General features: G+C 44.0%; 1 protein-coding gene across 1 annotated transcript in view; it reads right to left on the bottom strand.

Annotated features, from left to right (window-relative positions):
• Positions 1 to 21,601, bottom strand: part of LOC119162177 (uncharacterized) — a 41,434-nt gene that overhangs the window by 2,661 nt on the left and 17,172 nt on the right. The window contains exons 7-12 of the mRNA XM_075881969.1: positions 20,590 to 20,694; positions 19,868 to 19,948; positions 18,769 to 18,924; positions 14,144 to 14,338; positions 13,536 to 13,662; positions 2,760 to 2,993 (exon numbers count right to left, since the gene is read on the bottom strand). Of these exons, the coding sequence (XP_075738084.1) occupies positions 2,760 to 2,993; positions 13,536 to 13,662; positions 14,144 to 14,338; positions 18,769 to 18,924; positions 19,868 to 19,948; positions 20,590 to 20,694 (898 nt within the window). The remainder of the gene's footprint in view (positions 1 to 2,759; positions 2,994 to 13,535; positions 13,663 to 14,143; positions 14,339 to 18,768; positions 18,925 to 19,867; positions 19,949 to 20,589; positions 20,695 to 21,601) is intronic.

Here is a 21,601-nt window from a genome sequence, read left to right as displayed (position 1 = left end):
TTTGAATGTTGCGAATTTCTGCTTATTTAAAATGTTTTGAAAAATGTATCTTTTGAAGCAGTTGTACACTAATGACTGCAGTGGTCGTGAATCAACCTTCTCCTCCATAAACCTCCTCATCAACCTGCTCTCTCTCATAAACCTTCTCCAGCACAACATGCTGCTGGGCAGTGAGGGCCTTCACTTTTCCCAAGTACACAAAGCACTGTCTGTGCCCGGTCCTTCCGACAACTTCTGATCAATATGTCGTGAGAGGCAATGGATGGTGTCACACAATGAGTTCATACGACTCAAATATTCTCTACACTATTATCATTAAACTGAAATGTGTTAGCACTGGGCCCAGTAACATTTCGTACAAGTGGTATTTTACTGTATATTTACTGTAGCCACCTCATTTGGATGACTTGCTGGCAGGCCATGGATAAAAGTTAGTTTTACAATCGCTTAGCATAGATGACCTCAATGCAGTGTTGTACGGAAATAGTAGTTCCTTTTTAGAGGAACAGAACACGCCACCATTTAATTTACGATAGGTGGAGCTGTAACGGTAACTCATTACGTTTATTAGGAAACGGTAGCGGGAATGGTGTTCCTTTTGTAAACGTTACACGGCATTCAACAGGCACACGCACAAAGCTCATCATCCACAACAGTGCGAATAGGCAAGTGCTCGGGAGCCAAAATGTGTCACTCGCCTATCACGTGACTACGATGCATCCTGGCTTTCACATTAAGGCGCCAGCGCAGGGTCACTTTAGCACCAGGTAGGTAAAAAAGCTGACCGACCACATGCGAGAAAAACGGTTGATTTTCTACAGTGCAGCTGTTATGCTCAAGGTTTGCCGCCGGTCTTAGAAAAAAAAAAAAAAAAAAGACCATCATGAACCTGAGCGTGCTCTTTTTGTCCTTGTTTTCTTCTGCTTCGCTCCCAGAACACGTGCCCCGGTCTGTCTGGCGCGTCATGGGGGAGAGAATGAGCACAAAGAGAACGAAAGAAAGAGACACAGAATAAGTGACAAAGAAAAGTTCTAGGTGAGAAGAAAAATTTCAGGGACGCTAGATTCTAGACCATCTATCCACGATCCGAAGGTGAGCATCCTAACCACTCTGCTTTCCACTTATTTTTTTTTACTATTATTATACAACATAAACATGACAGTTTACAGCAATTAATTACAGATTGAAAACTAATGTGTCCATTGTGCTCGTATCACGACTCAACGACGAATGCATAGCAGTAAAAAATTTGCATTCACAGAGCGAATACATTAGGTAACGGCCATTACCAGTGACACACTACAACAGCGGTAAGGATAAACAACTCGCCACTGCAAATAACATTCACGCTGACTTCATATTTGCTCAAATACATCTCTTGAATGAGTGACCATCCCAATGAAGTGGGATGTTAAGGAACTTATCGGCTTCTTGTTTCTCTGCAACATGAGCATGCGCTAAAACAGGGTAGCATTGCCTTCTATAGTATAGTTTAGCGATCGGATGGGAATAGGAAGTGAGGGTGAGGAGGATGAAACAAGGATAGAAAACAGAGAGGGAAAGAGAAAGAAAGGGAAGAGAATGATTGATTGATATGTGGGGTTTAACGTCCCAAAACCACCATATGATGAGAGACGTCATAGTGGAGGGCTCTGGAAATTTTGATCACCTTTGGTTCTTCAACATGCACCCAAATCTGAGCACACGGGCCTACAACATTTCCACAAAAAGAGAAAATTCTAGTAAAAGAATAATGATAATTATTGGGGTTTAATGTCCCAAAACCACCATATGAGAATGAACGAAGCCGTGGTGGAGAGCTACGGAAATTTCGAGCACCTGGGGTTCTTTAATGTGCACCGAAATCTAATAAGCACACGGGCCTACAGGATTTTCGCCTCCATCAAAAATGCAGCCGCCACAGCTGGGATTCAATCCCCCAACCTGCGGGTCAAGAGCCGCGCACCTTAGCCACTAGACCACAGAGGCGGGTCCCGCACAAAAACGTTAATGCGGGCGTTTCTCCTCTCGCTGCTAAGCATTACCACGCATCAAGTCAGTGTGTTTAGAACAGCACTTACATCGTGAATCACAAGGAATAAAGTTTTGTTATTTTGCTAAATGGTACTCATATTCTTTTCTCTTCTGTTGCGATTAATCAACATGTTTTTGAACCATGATGCCATAGCCTTCTAAACAATTATCCATACATGATAACGTTAGTTATTCGCTGTTCATGAGGAACGCATGACACCGTTTTCTGAATAAAAACACCACTGAGAAGGGGGGGAAAACACCCTCCACTGACTTTTTGCCGTTAGGAAGCACGTAACGTGTACTCTCCCCTGCCAACTTTTAGCAGGTGTAATAAGAGCTGTCAAAGAAGAGTAAAAGGACGATAGGAGAGGGTGGTGAACGGTTAAATCGAGTGTACTAACTGGCACTGAAAAAAGTACAGGAAGCACTGGCTTGGCAATTTTAGTGCCACAAGGCCATCTAAGTGCTCGAGCAGGGTCTAATTCTGGCATAGGTGCAAAAGAAATGCAGAAGACTTCTATCAAGAATGTACTCAAGCTAGAAACTGATATATAAATTATTCTGAGGTGGAGCTGTGTACTAGCACAATTTCTGGAATTTACTTACATGTTCATGTTTTGTTTCCCAGCTGTGTGTTCTTTTTACAGTCCCAGGAAAAATGCATTATAGGAGTTGTACAGTAGTGCACCGAGCAATAGTGGGGCTGAAGAATAGGAACTCACCAGACAATTCCGTGGACGTTTCGTTGGTCTGTAGCTGCATTGCTATGTAAAGCAATGAGTCCTCCATGCGTTTTCCTTCCTTTACATTGTAGTGGTCATTCTGTTTTTGATTGCATTCTTCTTGGTGATACGAGTCTCTCGGCTGCCTGGAGTGCACACGGTCATTATTCATCGAGGAAAATCCATGGCCATGTCTCAAGCTGTCACGGTAATGGTGGTGGTTGCGATTGTTATCTGCAGAGAAGCAAGTACAAACATTTCCACAGTGTAGCATGCGTGCAGGATAACATGCCTGAAACAGCAGCTTACCTACACGCATCACGGAGTGAGACGAGACAAATGTGCTGACTTGGGCATTCCAACCAGAGTTGCCTCCGCTTAGAATAAGCGGATTAGGGCTTCTTTTTCTGCCCAGTCGCTAACAGCATGTTTGTTATTCACTAATAGTGCCTTTGCCAATGGCTTTGTGCAGCTGAGTATTTAGGTCATACATATGTATGTTAGAAGAAGAGAAGTTATTATTATTTATGCATGGTGTGGGGATGTTATAACTCTCTGTAGTCATTTCCGCCTCGTGGCGCACACGTGTCTCGCGGATATACCACATTTAGGTTTTACAGGTGCCGAGTGGTAGGTGGCGCACAACTTGTGCGGGTTCACCGTTATTATCATTATGATTAGCTCAGTAATGCCAGCAGTGCCGCCCAGCGACGAGGAGAGGTAACCGCACAGAAAACATCTGGGACTCTCTTTGACGTGCGGCAGCTAGCACAAATGAATGTCTCTCACAGTGGGTCCATGGGGAAGGCGCTGTGAGTCGTTTCCCATGGACCCCTCGTGGTCAGTCAAACATCAACACCGCCTTTGCGTTACTTTGCGTTTGTTCATTATGTTGATCGAGTGTATTAGAATATTATATGTTTTTTTCACAAGTCACTAGTAACGTATTTCATTCAGCTAGCGATATCTTCATTTGTAAATGCAGCTGAAGAAAAGTAGACATGTTTGGTTTGCCCAATCACGTCTGCTGTGCCATTCTTTTCCAGAGCGTGGTGCATCGCAAAGGGCCCACAATGGTAAACGCACATTCAACCGGATGAAGCCTACCCCGGAGACAATGTTAAGTAACTATGTACATTCTTTTATGGTTGAAAATATAACCCCTTTAGAAGTTAATTAAAGTGATTTTTCAACCCCCCTCATACTTGAGCATCATGTTTTACCATAATTAATTGTGCTTTCAATAATGGCAAAATTCATTGAGTTTTCACTTTATTTGGGCTTCTTTAGTGATGATTACTTGCTTGTTAGCTCGGTAGGATCGGGCAACTCTGATTTCAACTCTTGGATGAAGTAAAAAAGTTTCATAGTCGATGCTTGTTACACAGACCGCAGTAATGACGTGAGGAAAGTCGGTTATACCTGAAGTCTATCATATCAAAAATTATGGTTGTGGTGTGTGGTAAAACATCAAAGCTTCACATATGCTGCCATCCAACTCAAAGGCAAAAGATGAAAAGTATCAAAATTATAACCAATCATGAATATTACAAAAAAAAAAAGGCTTACGAGATGGCTGCACAACCATGACACGCAATGCATATTTGTCTGCCGTTATACAGAAGATGGTGGCCAGAATATTGCAGTTTGTTTTTGTTTTTTTGCTACAGCATACGGTTGAATTCCTTTATAAAAGGCATGCACCAAAAAGAAATTATTGTCTTTTATATGAGATGCCTCTAATAAACAGGGTACCACATATGCATTTTTGACCACCACCTGTTTCAATATAGGTACATTAGTGTCTCTTATACCAGTTTTTCTCTCGCATCAGTGTCTCTTGTAAAGGAATTCAACTGTATAAATATGCACGCACCGGTAGCACAAACATCTAGCACAACAGAAGAGAACAAGTGCTTGCTTCTGTTGATGACAAATGCTACCTATGGCTCATTTTTTAGACAAAATAGTGGTCGGTAAAATACCCCGAAATCATGATTTTCAAATAATTTTTAATAGTGCCTGCTATTTGATTCAATTTACACCGAAATATGACTATTTGAAGTATTGGAACTTCTGAAAGATTGTAAATACAGCCAACATTCAAATTTTGGAAATCCCTAGAGACCACGAAATCGTCCGAAAAATTAGGCAGTCAGAAACCATATTTCATGCATTTTTTTGTTATACTGCTGAAACAGTGAAATTGTCACAGCAACGTCCGAAGTCGTAGTAGTGCCTTTCATTAGACTTATCAGGCATTTTGATGCGCGCCCAGGCTCTTGTTACTACACTCAGTACCAGCCACGAACCGCGCTTAACTACGTGCCACCCGCCAATCGCAAATTTGAGTCTCGCGATGAGTGCCATTGATATCAGCAAGCCATGAAGTAGAATGTAGCTCTCTCACATTAAGCATATGGAAAACATGGCGCAGAACAGAAAAAGACTGGCGGAACAGCAGACGACCCATCCGGCTTTCTCAATATGTGTGCGCACATAAACACTGTGCATGCCCCTCACCGAATGTCCAGCCACACGCACAATTTGCTGCTGTGTAAAACGGAGTGTTCCTAGTGCAGTGCAGCACATTGGCAATGAAACTGCTGTGTAAAACGGAGTGTTCCTAGTGCAGTGCAGCACATTGGCAATGAAACTGATGCTGTCAGATAGGGGCGCTTGCTGTACCAAGTGCACGCATTTGTCATGAAAGTGATTGTGATGCTCACTCCGTTACTGATTGCACACACGTGTGACGATGGCAAGCTGCATACATACATACATCATACGTCATAAAGGATGGTCAGTGATGAAATTGTAGTGGCACGTCTGCCGCCTACTGCCATCACACTTTTGTGCATTTCCTGTGCTTATCTGTAACGACATCACTGCACTGCACAATGACTGGGGCCCCCTTTGGATTTTAAGTCTGCTTCACCCCATGACACACTAGCATTGTGGCAAAGATGCCTTTAGAAGTCTACTACGCCTGCAAACAATCTTGCCGAAGTGCTGGTTCAAATCAACAAGATGATACCAGACGTGGCAGGTGTGGAGCTTCAATTATTGTCATTTAGGACATGCGACTTGCGCAGAAAGTCTGAAAAAACAGGGGATGAAGAGTTATAGCATCCGAGGTTTATGGCGTTCTTAAAGATGAACATTTACAGAGCAGATTAGGAAATTTGGACTCAAAGGGAGCGCCCTGTCCTCCACATCAGCGGGACCTGGGAGAGAGATTGAGGAAATAGGGTCTTTTTCTTGCACACGTAAAATGTTGTTGACACAACATTGGCTGCACCAAATCATGCAACTAAACAGAATTCGTATTCTACATCTCTTATTTTTGATAAGACAACTGGGGAACAACGCCCATACAGTGCAATAGTGATGGTTGGGTTCAGGCGCGGCATGCTGGGATGCTTAAGAGAAGCCTGGAGCATAAAGACTTGGATATTTCATGTGTTCTCAAAGGATATCACACTCAACCATCAAAGAAGTTCAACAGAATGGCAAATACTGCGCTCTTCTGATGTGTAGTTCAAAGCGTTAGCGAGTTCAGTGTGTATTAAAGAACACCTGGTAGTTTAGCAGTGCTTTAAATACAGCAATAGTGCATCATAACAAGCTTTCTGCATGACTGATGGGCCGATCAGCGGCCAAAAGGAAAATTCAAGGATATTCAAGGACTTTCCAGGGGACCTGTTGCAACATTTTCAAGGACTCAAAGCAGCATGCTAAGTTGGAATTCTTTCCTCTAAAATTTTAAAAAATGACCCATTTCATTGCACTTATAATATATGGATATCGCAATTATATAAAAAAAAGCATAGTCTTACTAACTTCTTGGGGAGAGGGCACGATGTCATGTCGGAAGGTTATGCGCTGATGGGATTCCACGCGCATGTGTAGTCAGGCCTTAAAGGGGTCATGAAACAATATTTGTGGCTTGCCTGTTCTTTACTGCAAGCTTTAATTGTAACTCCAATAAGTATGATACACGTACCAAGATTCATTGATTCTCGCTACTATTGAGTTTGTCGCCGTTTTGATATGGTGACAATTTTAATTTCCTGTTTTTGGGGACCCAGTTGTGCAAGTACATAGCAGTGTAGCTGACTTAGTCACGTGATCACTTTGCACGCGTCATGCTGAATATTATCAGCTCTCGCACACATGTATCACACAAGCACCTGCAAAACAAACTCGCCGCTATCTGCAGCAGCCGGGATGCTTTGCCAGTATGTATGGGGCAGATGTCCCTAAGTCACTCAGCTGACTACAGATCTGGTGTGACGTCATTAGTATCTTTGTTGCCCTTCCTGTAGAGTTACGTCAGTGTTGGACGCACTCGCTATGGGCCTCGATTAGGAGAATGAGCATTTACGTACACTTGGGAAGTAACTTAAAATATATTCTTAAACCCACAAGGTGCTTGCTATAGCCTTGAAATTTGATGGCATCACCCCATCAAGTGTGCCGGCTTGTGCACAGTTGACACTCACAGCACGTTCCTCTTAAACAACCAAGAAGTAACAACTGTGACAGCGTTTAATTTACACTCATCCCGTGGATACATGTGCGTTCTTTTCTAGCAACGTTCTTGGTTTGTTTTAGCAGCACGCTTCCAGTGTTGAGCTATGATAGTCCTTCATCAGCACTCGTCCTGTCCGCTTTCTTTTCGTGCGTCTTTCGTGCTTGAGCGGCGTGTTGCATGTATGGGGTTGCTTGGCCTTCGTGTGACATTCTGATTTCTTGCTAGCACATTCACTGCTTCACCCTTGCTACAAACTAACTTTTTTTTTCACATGCACTTTTGAAAAATGGGATCATGTGCACCCACGCCGCATTACTGCTTCAGAAATCGGGAGTTTGACAGGTTCACACACGGATGTACCACATTTTGGATGTCACAATGTCAATATGAGAGTGCACTGCTCAGGTAATTCAGGGATTTTCAAAGATGGCAAAAAATTCCAGGACTTTCAAGGGCCTTGAAAGTGAATTTTTCAAATTCAAAAACTTTCAAGGATTTCAAGTACCTGTACGAACCCTGGTGCTCGATCCCTTGCTGGAGCGATATCCATCATCGGCTGCAAACTGGATACATGTTTTCAGGGAAACACAGCGATCATCTTAACGAACTTCTTACCAAAAGCGATGACGATTGTGAAGTGTATTGCTTGAATGGAAACTTCAATACAAGTGATGCTTATAAGTGCGTGCTCTACGTGTACACAGCTGCATGCCATGCAGTGCCCGGCGAAAACTGCCCTGCCTGCATCGCAGCCAACGATGCTGCCGGAATGGCCCCATTCCTTTCAAAATGTGATATCATGGACGCGATACAAATCGGCAACAGTGGTAGCAAAGCTTAGCTTCTTATATGAGTGTAGACGCACTGCAGTTTCAAAGTGGTAGGCCTAGTGATGATATCGGTGTCGCACTATCGTCGGCAGCCGCGAAGTGAACTCATCTGCTGCAATGTGTGCATCACCATAGCCTCTTACTGACCGATCCATCCATTGTGCAGTAGAAAATATTTTGCTATTCACAAGATTTCTGTGACGGTAAACTTTTGAAATGGCACGTGGCCAGTCGCCGTCTGATGGACGTGCTTTTATAGCCTGCTTCGCGGGGACAATTTCATGATCATCCCCATTTAACGCAACACTGTTATTGAAGACCTGCATTGACAACAGAGTGTACATAAAAAATGTTGCTTGGACAAAAAACACGTGCAAAAAGTTTTTTTTTTGTCCCATAAGTTTGTTTTTTTGCTCGTTTTCGGATAGCAGTGTCTGAGGAACTTATTTTTCTCATATTGTAACTTTTACCGCATATTGTATCTTCTATCGCTCGGGTGCTGAGGTTCACCAAGGATAATTTTTGCTCACACGACGACAGGGAATAAAGTCTTGTTCTTTGATAACTAATATGAATTCACTGAATTGACGCAAGCGCATCAACACGCCGAGATGACCAGGCCACATGCAAACATTGTCGACTGCTTTTTTTCCTCAACCCAAGGATATGCAGTATAGCTTGAAATACAGTAACATGCACTGGAAGTCTGGACTCGGGTTTTCACAGCGTTGAATCATCTTATCCACTGACGATTTGTGCTAAACACCAAAATACTTGAAACACACAGCAAGCAGCCACTCCAGCAGCCCTCTGAGTACTCCAACTAAGATGGCGGCAGCGCTGCTGTCGGGAACCCGCGCATACACAGATCATCTGGTGAGATGGATCTATTGCAGTCACATTACATTCAAGTAACTACAGCACTACCTGTGGAGAAGCACCACCTCCTTTGGTCCTATATCTATGACTCTGATCATAGCAAATGTTTCGAATGAACAATATACGCACATTAACGAAGAGGAATTGATGACCACTTGTTTGCAGCAAGAAGTTGCAAGGAAATCTATACGGTTTGCCTCATGGCTTTGTGCTACAAATGGGCAGTCAACAACTTCCCTTCCTTAATAATGATTGATTGATTGATATAGGACGTTAAACCTCAGGTTTAACGTGCCGAAACCACCATATAATTATGAGAAACGCCTTAGTGGAGGGCTCCGGAAATTTCGACCACCAGGGGTTCTTTAACGTGCACCCAAATCTGAGCACACGGGCCTACAGCACTCTCGCCTCCCATCGAAAATGCAGCCGCCACAGCCGGGTTTCAATCCCGCAACCTGCGGGTCAGCAGCCAAGTCCCTTAGCCACTAGACCACCGCGGCAGGGCTTCCTTAATATTGCCAGCACCTCGCAGGCTTTCGCAGAACCAATTTGCAAAAGGTGAGGTGTAAACTCCCGAAGCCACATAGAATGCACGCCATCTGCACCGGCTTCCAGTTCAACAACTCTCCCGTCTGCTGCGTCACTCCTTGAGTAGCGGTGTTGCTCGCTTTCTTCATGGCAACCCAACGCATACACTGCGAATTTCTAGCACACGTAGCATGGTCGCATCCACGACTGACCACGAAAGGGAAGCATGCGCTGTCATTACCAAACAATTTTATCATTTGAAGAGGCAACCACGAAAGGGAAGCATGCGCTGTCATTACCAAACAATTTTATCATTTGAAGAGGCAACCAACTGACTGTGCCCTTGATTGTCACGTCTTTCAACTAATTTACACTTACATATTAAGGCAGGCCACACACTAATGTGCTTATTTTTACGTGTTTCCTTCTGTGAGGGCGCTCAGCCGTTCTTGCATTAGTAGTAGCACGCTCTGTCGCTGTCTCAGATTGTCGGGTATTCAGTAGCTTGTATCAATGTTCACCGTGTGCTAGGGGGTATCCTATGCTACTAAAACTCTGCATACAGCGGCGACAGCATGGCAAAACGTTCAATCGTTCATTCGTGAATGACCTCAACGAGAATGCAGTGCTGAAAAAGCTTTCCAAGGGAAACCTGTTGGTGCTTTTTTTTTTTAAGCAAAGTTAAGCTGGTTTGGCATTTACGTATTGCGTCGCGTTGTTGAACTGGCTGGCTGAGACCACGCTAACCTCATAGTCGGGCACTGTGTTTATGATGCGTAGTTACCTGTTCTGCTCACTGGTGCACCAGACCAGGTATGAATAAGTCAACTACTATGAAAGAAATGCTTGAAGGAACACTTGAAGTTACCAGCAACACATTGCAGACCTGTTCTATGAGTAGAATAGTGGGGCGCCTTTTCTTGTGTATGTAGCATTACTGACACATCATTTTCTCCCACCGTTGCGAGGTCGTCGCCTACAGAACCACTGGCTGATTGTGTAGACATCGCTGCAGTTGATGTCATTAACAAATACTGTGTCCGTGTATTCTGCTTTGTAACCATTGGCCTGATTTTGTGCTGCTGTTGGCTGCACATTGTGCGGCGGCCATACGTTTTAGCGTAAATGCCGTATGCTTATCGTAGCTGCGTAGATATTGTGGTTGTGTTGATAAAAAACTACACATCCAAATGCCAATGCCTTCGTGATTCCATCTTGATGCCTCAGTTCCTCCTTTGTGGTGCCAAAATATCGACGGCACGTAGTTTACCTGCTGTGGATCTTTGCTGAAAGTTCCTGTGCGTGAGTACCAAATGTGTCATACAAACGAAACCATCCGTGCAACATTTGGAACAAATGTCACTCCACCCGATGCTAGGCATCCAAAAGCTATATTACTCACCGTGGCTCTCGTTATTGTCACAAAAGCCACTTAAGTTTTTTATCTCGTTTCAAGAGAATGTGAACATCATTTTCCCTTTGGTGCTCAAACTACAGCAACCGACAGCTGCACAACCAGCCATGATTGTGCGAGCGATTAGACTGCAACACAATCGAAAGAAAAAACGTGTCTACAGCTCCAAAAATGCGGCCAGCGAGACAGCACGCCACGGATATCTCGAACAGGAAATTTATGCAGAAGGCGCACCTCATGAGCCTTTGTGGGTTTACGCCTCATCAGTGCCTCCTCTATTTTTTCAGTGCCCGAACGAACGCTCTCTTCAGGCCGTTGAGCACGCGCTCCGCCTCCGCTGCCACATGATGGCGCTGCGTGAGTAGACTGCGAGATGCTGGCGCTGAACGGCCGCACGTATTACGAAGCTCGCGAATTCGCGTTTTCATGCTAGTTAATTTGCATCGTGGAATATTTTACAACGGGTTCACGATGAACATCCACCAACTCGCCCAACTCGCGATTCTGCTTAATTTGCAGTTGTGCTTTCTGATGGCTTTCACAGATACACGAAGGATGAAAACTAACACGAACATAGCGGCGCACTGTTTTCACCTGGCTCTGTCAGGCTGTGCTACCGGTTCGATATATGCGTTCAAGATTTATAGCATTCGCGTTTCATTTTCTCTTTCAATCTATTGGAACCTCACTATTTCAATGCCTCAATATATATTATTGCTTTGTACTGCTCTGCATATCTGACCGAAAGAAATCAGGTTGTAATTTTTCATTTCTCATTAGTTAAAAAAAAAAACGCCGGTCCTCTTATGGATTCACCTGAGACGACTGAAAGGCAGAAACTATCCTCGTTTTCTTCCGATTCAATGCACTGAATGTTTCCTCTTTCCCTCCAGGATATTTCTGCACCCAATATGGTTTTATGGCCTCAAGGATTGGAGACAAAGCTAGCTTTCTGCCCCTCAGCTGGTTATGCACTGCCTTCATTTCGGCCAATTTCAACCAAGCGAAGATGTTGAATGATGCCGTCAAGTTATGTGACCTTCCAATACATCACAAACATTTATAATATGTACCATCATATAATGACGTCTTCGTGTTATGATGATTTCTCACTCGTGTTCACACCGCCGACGCGAGAAGACACTGGACGCCACCGGCGATCTATTTTCACTTTTGATGAGGCATTTAAAGCTATCGCCTTAATGCACTGTAGCTCCGTGAAATTGCAGCTTCCGCTGGCGTTCGGAGAGAGCGTGCTTGCAGGCAGAAAAATTGGTCTCCTAATAAATCTTCGTACTACACTCTAATATGTAGCCGTCATTTACAACCAGAGTATTTTGTAGATTAAAAGTGACTGAAGACTACCTGTCACGTTTGGCAACATACATGGCGATCGGTATCACTAAACGGGGCTCTGTGCATCCGAACAGTCAACATAATGAGTCTGTCAGTAACAATACTGCCTTGCGATCACTGCTGTGTGCAACGCTAACATTATGCCCCGAAGCTGAATGGGAGCCCATGGGCACCACACAGCCCTTCGGCTCTACTCTGCTCACTGCCGAATTAAGAGGCCAGAGGGAAGAAGAAAGAAACAGAGCTGAACAGCCGAACATTAAGGCTACAACAAGCCGTCTACGAATACACAGACAAACTCAAGCAACTGACACAGGCCACGTTTTTCATGCCTGTCACCTTGGCTCAGGTTGAGAGTCAACATTAGACTTCAGACTTTAATAGCGCCTGTTCAAAACATAGGCAATGATCGCAGAAATCGCGTCGCATATGAAGCTGTTCTTGTTTACTTTGCAATGATTTTATTGTTTAAGCTCTCAAATGGTGAAATCACCGGCCACAGTTCCTCAATTTCTGACACTTGCTTTTTCTTAAAGGCAACACATGTAATGCTTTGCGAAGGGAACGGATGATGACCTATATCTCTGGAAGCAATCTAGTGGCATTTTGTCCTGCTTAGTGCATGAACTCCAAGCTTGCGCATAATGTGCTATGCCACTAGAGAGTAGAAAGCATCGGGGAACATTAGGCACCCAAGCTTCTAATTTTAGCTCCTGGCAATTGCTTCTATCAAAAATCGACTTTCAGTTAGTCGGAAAAGCAACTCTCAGTCAAGCAAACGCCACGTTGACAAAACGACCTTCCGCAGGTTACTCGCATCAGCTATGTGGTACCGGCCTAGCAAACAACGCGCGAGCGCCTCGGTCATGTAGTCGCGAACGACAGACGTCTTTGCAATGAGCTGGGTGTCCAGGACAAGTACTTCATGATTCCTATTTCGAAGTTTCCATTACATCTTTAACAATGTGAATACAGCCGAAAACCGAGCCGTATAGCAGCCTAGAATACAGCCGCGACATTCGTTTGCGTGAGAGACGACACGGCGGCATCTCTACTCTAGTTGCGGCGCCTGGCGGCGAAACGCCCCACTAGCATTGGCGACTTATTCTCATTGAAATCCGCTCTTTTGCCCGGGCACTGAAAAAATAGAAGAGGCACCGGCCTCACCTATACACACATGCATCAGTGGCATACGACAAAGACAAGAAAAAGAAGGCCATCCCGCTCACCCCTTCTGGCAAGATGTCCATGTTCTCTGTAGCAGCCCTCATTATAGCTTCTCCAAGTCCTGTATGGTGCCGCGTGCATGGCACTAAGCATGAGGGCATCCCTGAAGCCCGTGGGCAAAATGTGATCCTGTGTACAAAGAATATAAATCTGCAGTTGAAGATTGTGCATCATTGAACCTTACAAAGCAGCATAGAGACACCACAAAAAACTTATGACACCTGGTTATCAGGTCATGTTTAGTTAAGGCCGTGCTTACAAGGAGGTGGCTGTACAAACAATGACTAACATACTTACTAGCATAATGCTCAGGCACATACCGAGTAGCTTTTAATGGCACTATGGTCACTACCATTTGTGCCAAAACAGCACAAAAGAAGTCTAAGCACAGGTTGTGGTGGCCCCCTTTCTAATGCAAGGCAAATGTGGCGTTGACACTGCTATTGCCACAATGATTAAGATCAAGGTGCAATCAATTTGCTGCTTGAGAAAATTGCTAACTGACACGATTCAGAGGTGGATCATTGCGAGAGCAAACGCGATAACTGAGCTAACTGCAAATGTGTAGACAGACAATAGGCTCCAACGTGATTTCCCGTAGATAACGTACCGGGGGCAAGCATTGCAGTTCCTCTTCACTGCAGTCTCGATACAGGCCAAGAAAGAACTCCACACCCATGCGGAACTTTTGCAGCATCTTCTTGAGGCACACATGTGCAAGCTCACCAAGGTACACAACATCCTTCACCAACGCATCAATCTGGCGCAGGGAGAGTGGCCGCTGTTCCCAGGTGCAGGCTTGATCCTGAACACAGTGTGCATTTTACAGAAAGAATCGGCATGTAAACTAGCCTCTCGTTTTAACAACAGCGCTGTTCTAAGGATGCAGGCAAACATGAAATATTGCAAATAACAAATGTGCAAGCGTGGAAACTGTGTATGCTGGCTAAACTGGATTCACAGAACAGACCAAATCGTCATTTGAGTTCGGGTATTACCGCACCATGTGGTCATGGCGTTATCGAATGGCACACTGAATCAGTTTACTCTGATAAAATTAATTGATCTCAGAATGCTACTGTTGCTAATTTCACTTACATAAATTCATTACCTGAAAAGAAACTAGAGGTCAAAGCTTCGTTTCTGTATTTCACACCAAAATCTCAGCAACTGAATGCCAGTGTGACCCTGCGGATATCATTCTTTATTTGTGCTTTTGCCACAGTGGCCGAATAAAATTTCCTGAAGGTTGCTATATTACATCTTTGCGTTTCTTACAAAACAATATATTTGATTTTATGGGCGAAGCTCCTTAGGGTCGAGCAATGTCGCTGCCGCCCCTCGATGACAAAGACGCTGATGAAGAACAAGCACATTCTAGACCACACATTTTCTTTACGCAATCATGCACACTATGTGCAAAGTACCCACCACATGCCATGACAACCATGATGGCGATGACAATGATGACCACAGACTGGCTTGTGCAGTATACGACATCTCGATACGCTTTTCGATACATTTCGTATGACTTGAAACAACCACCAGGGAAACGTGCTCTGACCTTGTCTTTGCCAAGTTAAGGCTAGGTCCGATAACAGAAAGCAGTAATAATGAAGGCCAAACGAAATTCAGAACTCAACACAACATACCGGTTATGACCAATAAACATTTTATATAACTGTACACCCCTTTGTCACTCATTTACATGTGTGAGTGGTCAATGTCATGGGTGACTTGAGCGATCCCACTGCTTGGCCCACTGATCACCATTAGTTTTGTGAGTATACCCCGATTTTTTAGCAATAAACAATTGTGTAGGCCTTAGCAAACCCTGTCAGAACATGCGTTTTAGTGAGTCTGCGCAGGAGCCTTAAGGCATGACTTTATTTCTTTAGATGCTAAGCAGCTTTTCCTCGAGGCTGTGTCCATCCCTCGGCGACCGTGAGTGAGTGAGTGAGAATTTATATATGTCCAAAGTCGACGGAGACTAAACGGACCAGAGGCCCTGCTAGCTCTGCCAGGTGGCTCCGCCCAGGATGGTGGCGGGAGGTGGAGTCTCTCGGCGATGTCCCAGGCCCTCTGGACGGCTAGGAGTTGGTTATAAAGTTTAGTGCTGCCCGTGGAAGCCTCCCAAAAGTTTCGGTCTGGTAGTTCTGATCACGAGTTAAAGGGGCACAACCAGAGCATGTGTTCAAAATTACAGTACTTGTGATGACGGTGCGGGCAGTGGGGTGAGATATTTGGGCCAAGCCTGTGCAGTATGGTCAGTGTGATGTACGTTTGCGTCTGTAGTTGCCCAAATGTAATTGCTTATTTTTTATTCAATTTAGGACGCGGAAGAGAGAAACCTCTGCACCCTAGTTTATGCGCTGTGGTGATCTGGTACAGAAATGTAATCAATGGATCCTTGAAGTCTATGCATCCCCGTTCACCATTCCTCTGAAAGGGCCACTCACCGCCACGGGTAGCTAGTTCACGCGCTAGCTGGTGAGCCCTCTCGTTTGGGTTGCCGGTTGGGCAAGACGAGGAACTACCCATATGGGCCGGGAAACATCCGCTCCCCCACTGCACATACGCCAACTCTCCCTCTCTCTTAGTGTGACCACGAGGAGGTGGCAGAGCGCTGCCTCGGCTTTATTTCTATTCTTCGCCACAGCTGTGCATTTATATATAATGCTGCGCGCGTGCATTCTGTTGCACTCTCCTAGCAGCGCTGGGTGTTCACTTTGCAGCACACACACGGTAGTACACACAAATAGGAAAGGAGGTGCCTTGCATCCACCTTGTTCCTCCTCTCCCATTTATATCTCTGCCACAGCTGTGCGCTCGCATGTAATGCAGTGCACGCTCGCTACGTTGCACTCTCCCAAAGGCACTGGGTGTTCATTTTGCAGCACACACACGGTAGTACATACAAATTGGAGGGGCGTAACATAAGCGGTACACAACATGTACACAACTGCACACACAAATGAAACACACACGGAAACATACAAATGGAAGCACAAGTGAACACCAGCACTGCTTCGCATCCCCACATGGTTCCCTTTAGTGGGAGATGGTGTAATTTATTTCTTTTCTATGCATTTTCTCATTTACAAAGCTTTGTTTCATGAAAACAGCGGCACTTTTCTTATTTGCAAATGGTGGTTTTCTATTACAAGATAAATGGCTTTTCTCTTCGGTGTCCCTTTACTATCAAGATGGGCTGGGTGCCTCCTCCAAAATTTAAAAGTGTTTTCTAGCCTTCTGGTTGGTGGTTGAACGTTCAAGAGGAGCTCTGAAAGCAGCACAAAAGGAATGCTATGACAGTGAAAAATGCGACGCGAGTGAACTACGGGATCAAGTCGCCCAAGATGACCCGCACATGCTTCACTGTACTCTGTTTCACCACTGTTGTTCAGTACTACCAAAGCTACGAGGTGTAAGAAAGCCACGTGCTAGCACAGCAAAACATAGCCCCAGATATAAGTGCCTTAAAATTGAAAGAGTTGGCTGAAATTGGCATTTGGTGTGTATTATGCCACATCGATACGTGATGTCGTTATTCTTCACATTTATTTCATATGCAATTAATTATTTGTGTTGGTTACCGCCGCTAACTACGGTTACAAATCAACATGGCAGCACCCATGCAGAAGCAGAAGTGACTGCCCACTTCAATTGTCTTGCTACATGCTTACTGCACTTGCAGCAATAATTTAATGAAGCCAGCCATCGATTGGTTTTATTTTACTCGGGGGATAAAGCATCAGGTATGTTATGTCCTTATCAGTGAAATATGCTGCTTGCTTAGCTGCAAATGCTAAGCCAAGGCCACAGAGGCACTGCTCAGGCTGCGTCGCCAGACCAAGAACGCTGCAACTGCAAATATTGAACATGCAACTTCGCACAGCGTTCCATAGGCATCAGTACCTCCTTTGGCAGAAACAATACAGAGAGATAAGAAACGTGCAGCGAAAGATACAAAGGAATGTGTGAATCGAGAAGCATTCACACGAGAGCCACAAACAACGTCAAACAGAAACAGCGACGACCCATGTTTCCCATATAACGAGTTGAGCGTTGAAATTCTAATACAGTTTTGGCTAAATTCAAACAATTATACCTGTTTTTATTATTTAACCAAGCCACCGACTTGACACGTGTGTATCCTGACAAATGACGTCGAGTGAGTCTCTGCACCGTTACATCACTAAGTTATCAAATTTCTTTTAAGGAGGCAAGTTGGTGGCATGGTGTAGTTTCTTTTTTCGCAGTTGTACTGTGTTTTTATGTTAATAAACTAGCCATGTTAACTGCAATGATTGTCTATAGACAGCTCAGCCAGCAGACGCCGCGAAGACGGTGAGTGAACAACACGGTGAAAATGAATACATGTGTAAGGGCTAATTGCCCTATCTATTGGCCCTGTAGCCTCCACAGTGCTAAGAGATCTGAAACTGCGTATAAAGCTGGAACATCATGCACAGTGCAACGACGAAGCATACATGTGAGCTAAACGCGGTTGTGAATTTATACATAGCAGAGGCAGGCGACTCATGTGTTTGCATTTACAATTTTTAAGTGAATTTTTATTCATTTCACAATGACAACTTTTCAAAATAATGAATAATTTTCAGCAGTCGCTTAAGATTCATTGTATCAAGACTTCACTGTACCTACTTAGATGTGGGCCAGAAGCCTCTTTCATTTAGTTATTTCAATGATAACATTGCAGTTGTTTTCATACACGCGTGTTTTTTTTTTTTTAGCTACTCTTGATGCCCTTAGGTCTGGTCGACTGCTTTATGACTAGTCTTTCAAACTTTTTGCTTCTTCCCCACTCACTCGATTTAGCAAACCAAGCTGCGGTAGCCATGAGGCTCATGATACTCACATGAGCCAATGGGATTATGGCCTGTCATTTGAGCAATGAGTATCTTTTGTCAAAAAAAGAGGAAGCAATATCTAGCTGACGTTGAAAATTAATTGTAAGTTACAGGCTATGTGCTGCACTTCAACGTTTGACTCGCGTGTCTTCAGGAACCTCGACTACCAATAAGCACCATTTTCTGACCCTGCTGGAAAAGTGTTGCAGGACCCCTTTAAAACATTACACCCATACTTTAGTGTTAGTGTAATGCCACAGATACTGTTCTACTAATTAGACATCCTACACTTTCCGAATGCAAAATGTTCCTCTAGAACACCCTTGCACCTTTAAATGAACACTATGTACTATGTACATACCTCCTTACTGCCCTGCCTTGATCGTGTGTACTTCAGCTGATCGTACGACATGTTCAGGAAGGTCTTAAGGCAGCTCTGGACGCCACGTACATATTTTGGAAATTGGAAATCACCAGCTTCCAGCCCCTTGTTGAAGTAAATCATCACGTCAGCCACCTGGAAGCAGAAGCGAGTCATCAGAATCCACTTTTTACAAATCAATGATTAAAAGATTCAGAGCTTTCATTGGTTAAATGCAGAAATGTGCAAGAGAACCATAAGCACAAGACCACAAAAATGCGAAACGCTAAAGTCATGCATGGGTGACTTCTAAAAGGTGTGAATAATCTGTGCTGAGAACTCACAGGAAAACAACAAACAATAAACAAAAGATCATCATCTCTGTGTTTAAGCTAATACCATTGTCACACGGCACATGTAATACATTTGCTGCTAATGACCTTAATGTCACTTTTGTTGCTGCTAGGCGGGCACAGTGAATGACACTCACACCTAATGACATTCGCCCGTTGAATGTGTTCACTGGACTCATGAAAGCGCAACATGTGTACTCTCGTCAACATGCGCTTGACTAGAGCTCTTTAGTTTGTGGCAACATGCATGTAGAGTGGTGTGAGCCCTTAAACAATAAAGCTGTTGTTGTTTTTTTATGTCAACACTACAGCCTTCTTCTCATATGTCTTCACTACAAGTAGATAAGTATCAGGCAGTCGCAAAATAAAAACGTTAGAAGAGAATAAAGATGCTGGCCGCAAACCGCCAAATCAGACTCCACAAGACCTCATCTATCGTCACTCTCATGCCGAAGCAATGACACCTTATAGTGTAGCACTGATTAACAAGCACCACATACCCTTTTCACTGTATACAGTACACTCTGAAAGGACCAGTAACATGTGTTCCACTTAATAGGAGCTCCATTTGCTGGGATTCTAACGTATAGGCTAAAGATTCCATCTCAAACAAAGTTTAAGATGGTATCCTTTGCTCCTCTCCCTTCCTCCTTCTCCCCAGTTCTCACAGCTATGATGCTTTCAGATTAAACACTGATGACTCATATCATCATTTAAACAGAGAAGAAGGCGTACTGATGACTTGCCATTGTGTCAAACACATTGTTGAGGCCAACTTGGTAGTGATGGTGAAGGCAATCTGAGAGGTTTTGGCAACCATGGATAATCTAGAATAACAAAAAGGAAGCAAGGCACATATAGTCAAAGAAGAAAAAAAAAACACCATAACACCGTTTTCGTGGCCTCTGTGACTCACTTTGGCCATGCACCGAAGCTGATCGTGAAGGCCAGGCTGTTTTCATAGATTTTTCAACTTTTTTTATTGTAAATAAAATATTTTCATAAAATTCGAGGTAAGATTCGTGAAATCGTAACAGTGGTTGAAACTTGTAATTTTACGACAAATGCAGAAGAGTTGGCAGGTATGCTCAGGCGCAATTCTTTATCGCCATCAGCAACAGCTTCAACAAAGTGCAAATAATGCCTTACAAACGTGTAGCCGGTACCACACTTCTTCGAAGAATGACAAATAATGGCATAGTGGAAGCTTCCCTACTACAGAAAAATTATGATTTATGGCGTAGTGGGTACCATGCAAGCGTGCTTCCGGTAGTTGCCCCAAGAATGCTTAAAGGAAACTGTAGAAGGGCTGCTCTTTGAACTTTGGCTGTGACTGTGCTGTGCACTCTACGGGGGCCTGGCATTTTTTATTGCTTCTGTCTAGTGGGTGACAATATTCTTTTCTCTTATCGAATCAGTGTTGGGCAAACAACTATATTTAACAGGTGCTAACGGGCAGTGGCTTCACCTTTTCGATGCCATCAGACTCAAATATTTCCTTCAATCCATGGTCAAACAGGTCTTTCTTCATTTTCTGGACATCAAATACATACACTTTGGATGAAGCTACAACCTGCACAAGAAGAAAGAAAAAAAAAAACACATTGAACATTCAGGAAATAGACAGTCTAACTATCACCTAATATATCACCTTAATCAAAGATTCTTCAAAAGTTTCCAACCTGGTAAAATAAGCAAAGCAAGTTGTACACTAATAGCAGCAATGTCTTCGCTACCGCCAGAAAATGATTGAGGTATGAAATGCTCAGGAGAGTCACCAATAGAGGTATGGGCAGGTGGAGCCCCCCAAAACTTTCCCTTGCACCGCCCCGTTTGCCCCCTTCCCCCCAAGCGCAAGCATAGTCGAAACACAAGGCATATGTCCTTCGCCTCCCTGCACCCCCTGGAGGAACTCACTCACTTGTCGTGGGTGCCAACCCAGTAAAGATATCCTAGAATCACTGGTAATCAAACCCATTGCAACAAAAGAAAAAAATAAGCAAAAAAGAAAAACCTGTCAAGCCTTACAACATGCGATAAAATGGTGTTTGCCTTATTTCCATTTGATTCACGGAAAAAAAAACTGCTTGGCATTACCATTGAGAACGACAGGAGTGGTTCAAAAGATTCGTTTTTGCTGAACTGCGCTTCACTCGCACGTTCGCATCTGTGGTAGTTTTAGCATCACGTACTGCTGCATATATGCTTTGCATGCTCACAAAATTCGCTGTGACGGAAAGTTCAACAAAATGCCCCTTGCATGGGATGTTGCCTGATGGCCGAATGGTAGCTTGATGCCGCTTGAGCTGCAGCAAAGAAACAGACGTGACTTTCTACTGGGTGCCGCAAAAAGAACTCCTGTGCTTGAAGTAGCAAAGCGCCATGCATCTGGGCCAGCGTCAACTTTATCTAACGCCGCGGGTATCACTAAAAAACAGCATTTTATTTAAGTAAGAATTCTCTTGGTACGCATGTAGTAC

The sequence above is a fragment of the Rhipicephalus microplus genome, chromosome 2 (genome assembly GCF_043290135.1).
Source record: "Rhipicephalus microplus isolate Deutch F79 chromosome 2, USDA_Rmic, whole genome shotgun sequence".
Classification (NCBI taxonomy): Eukaryota; Metazoa; Arthropoda; class Arachnida; order Ixodida; family Ixodidae; genus Rhipicephalus; species Rhipicephalus microplus.
Note: the sequence above shows the minus strand (reverse complement) of the source record. Positions and strands in the feature narration are given on the sequence as shown.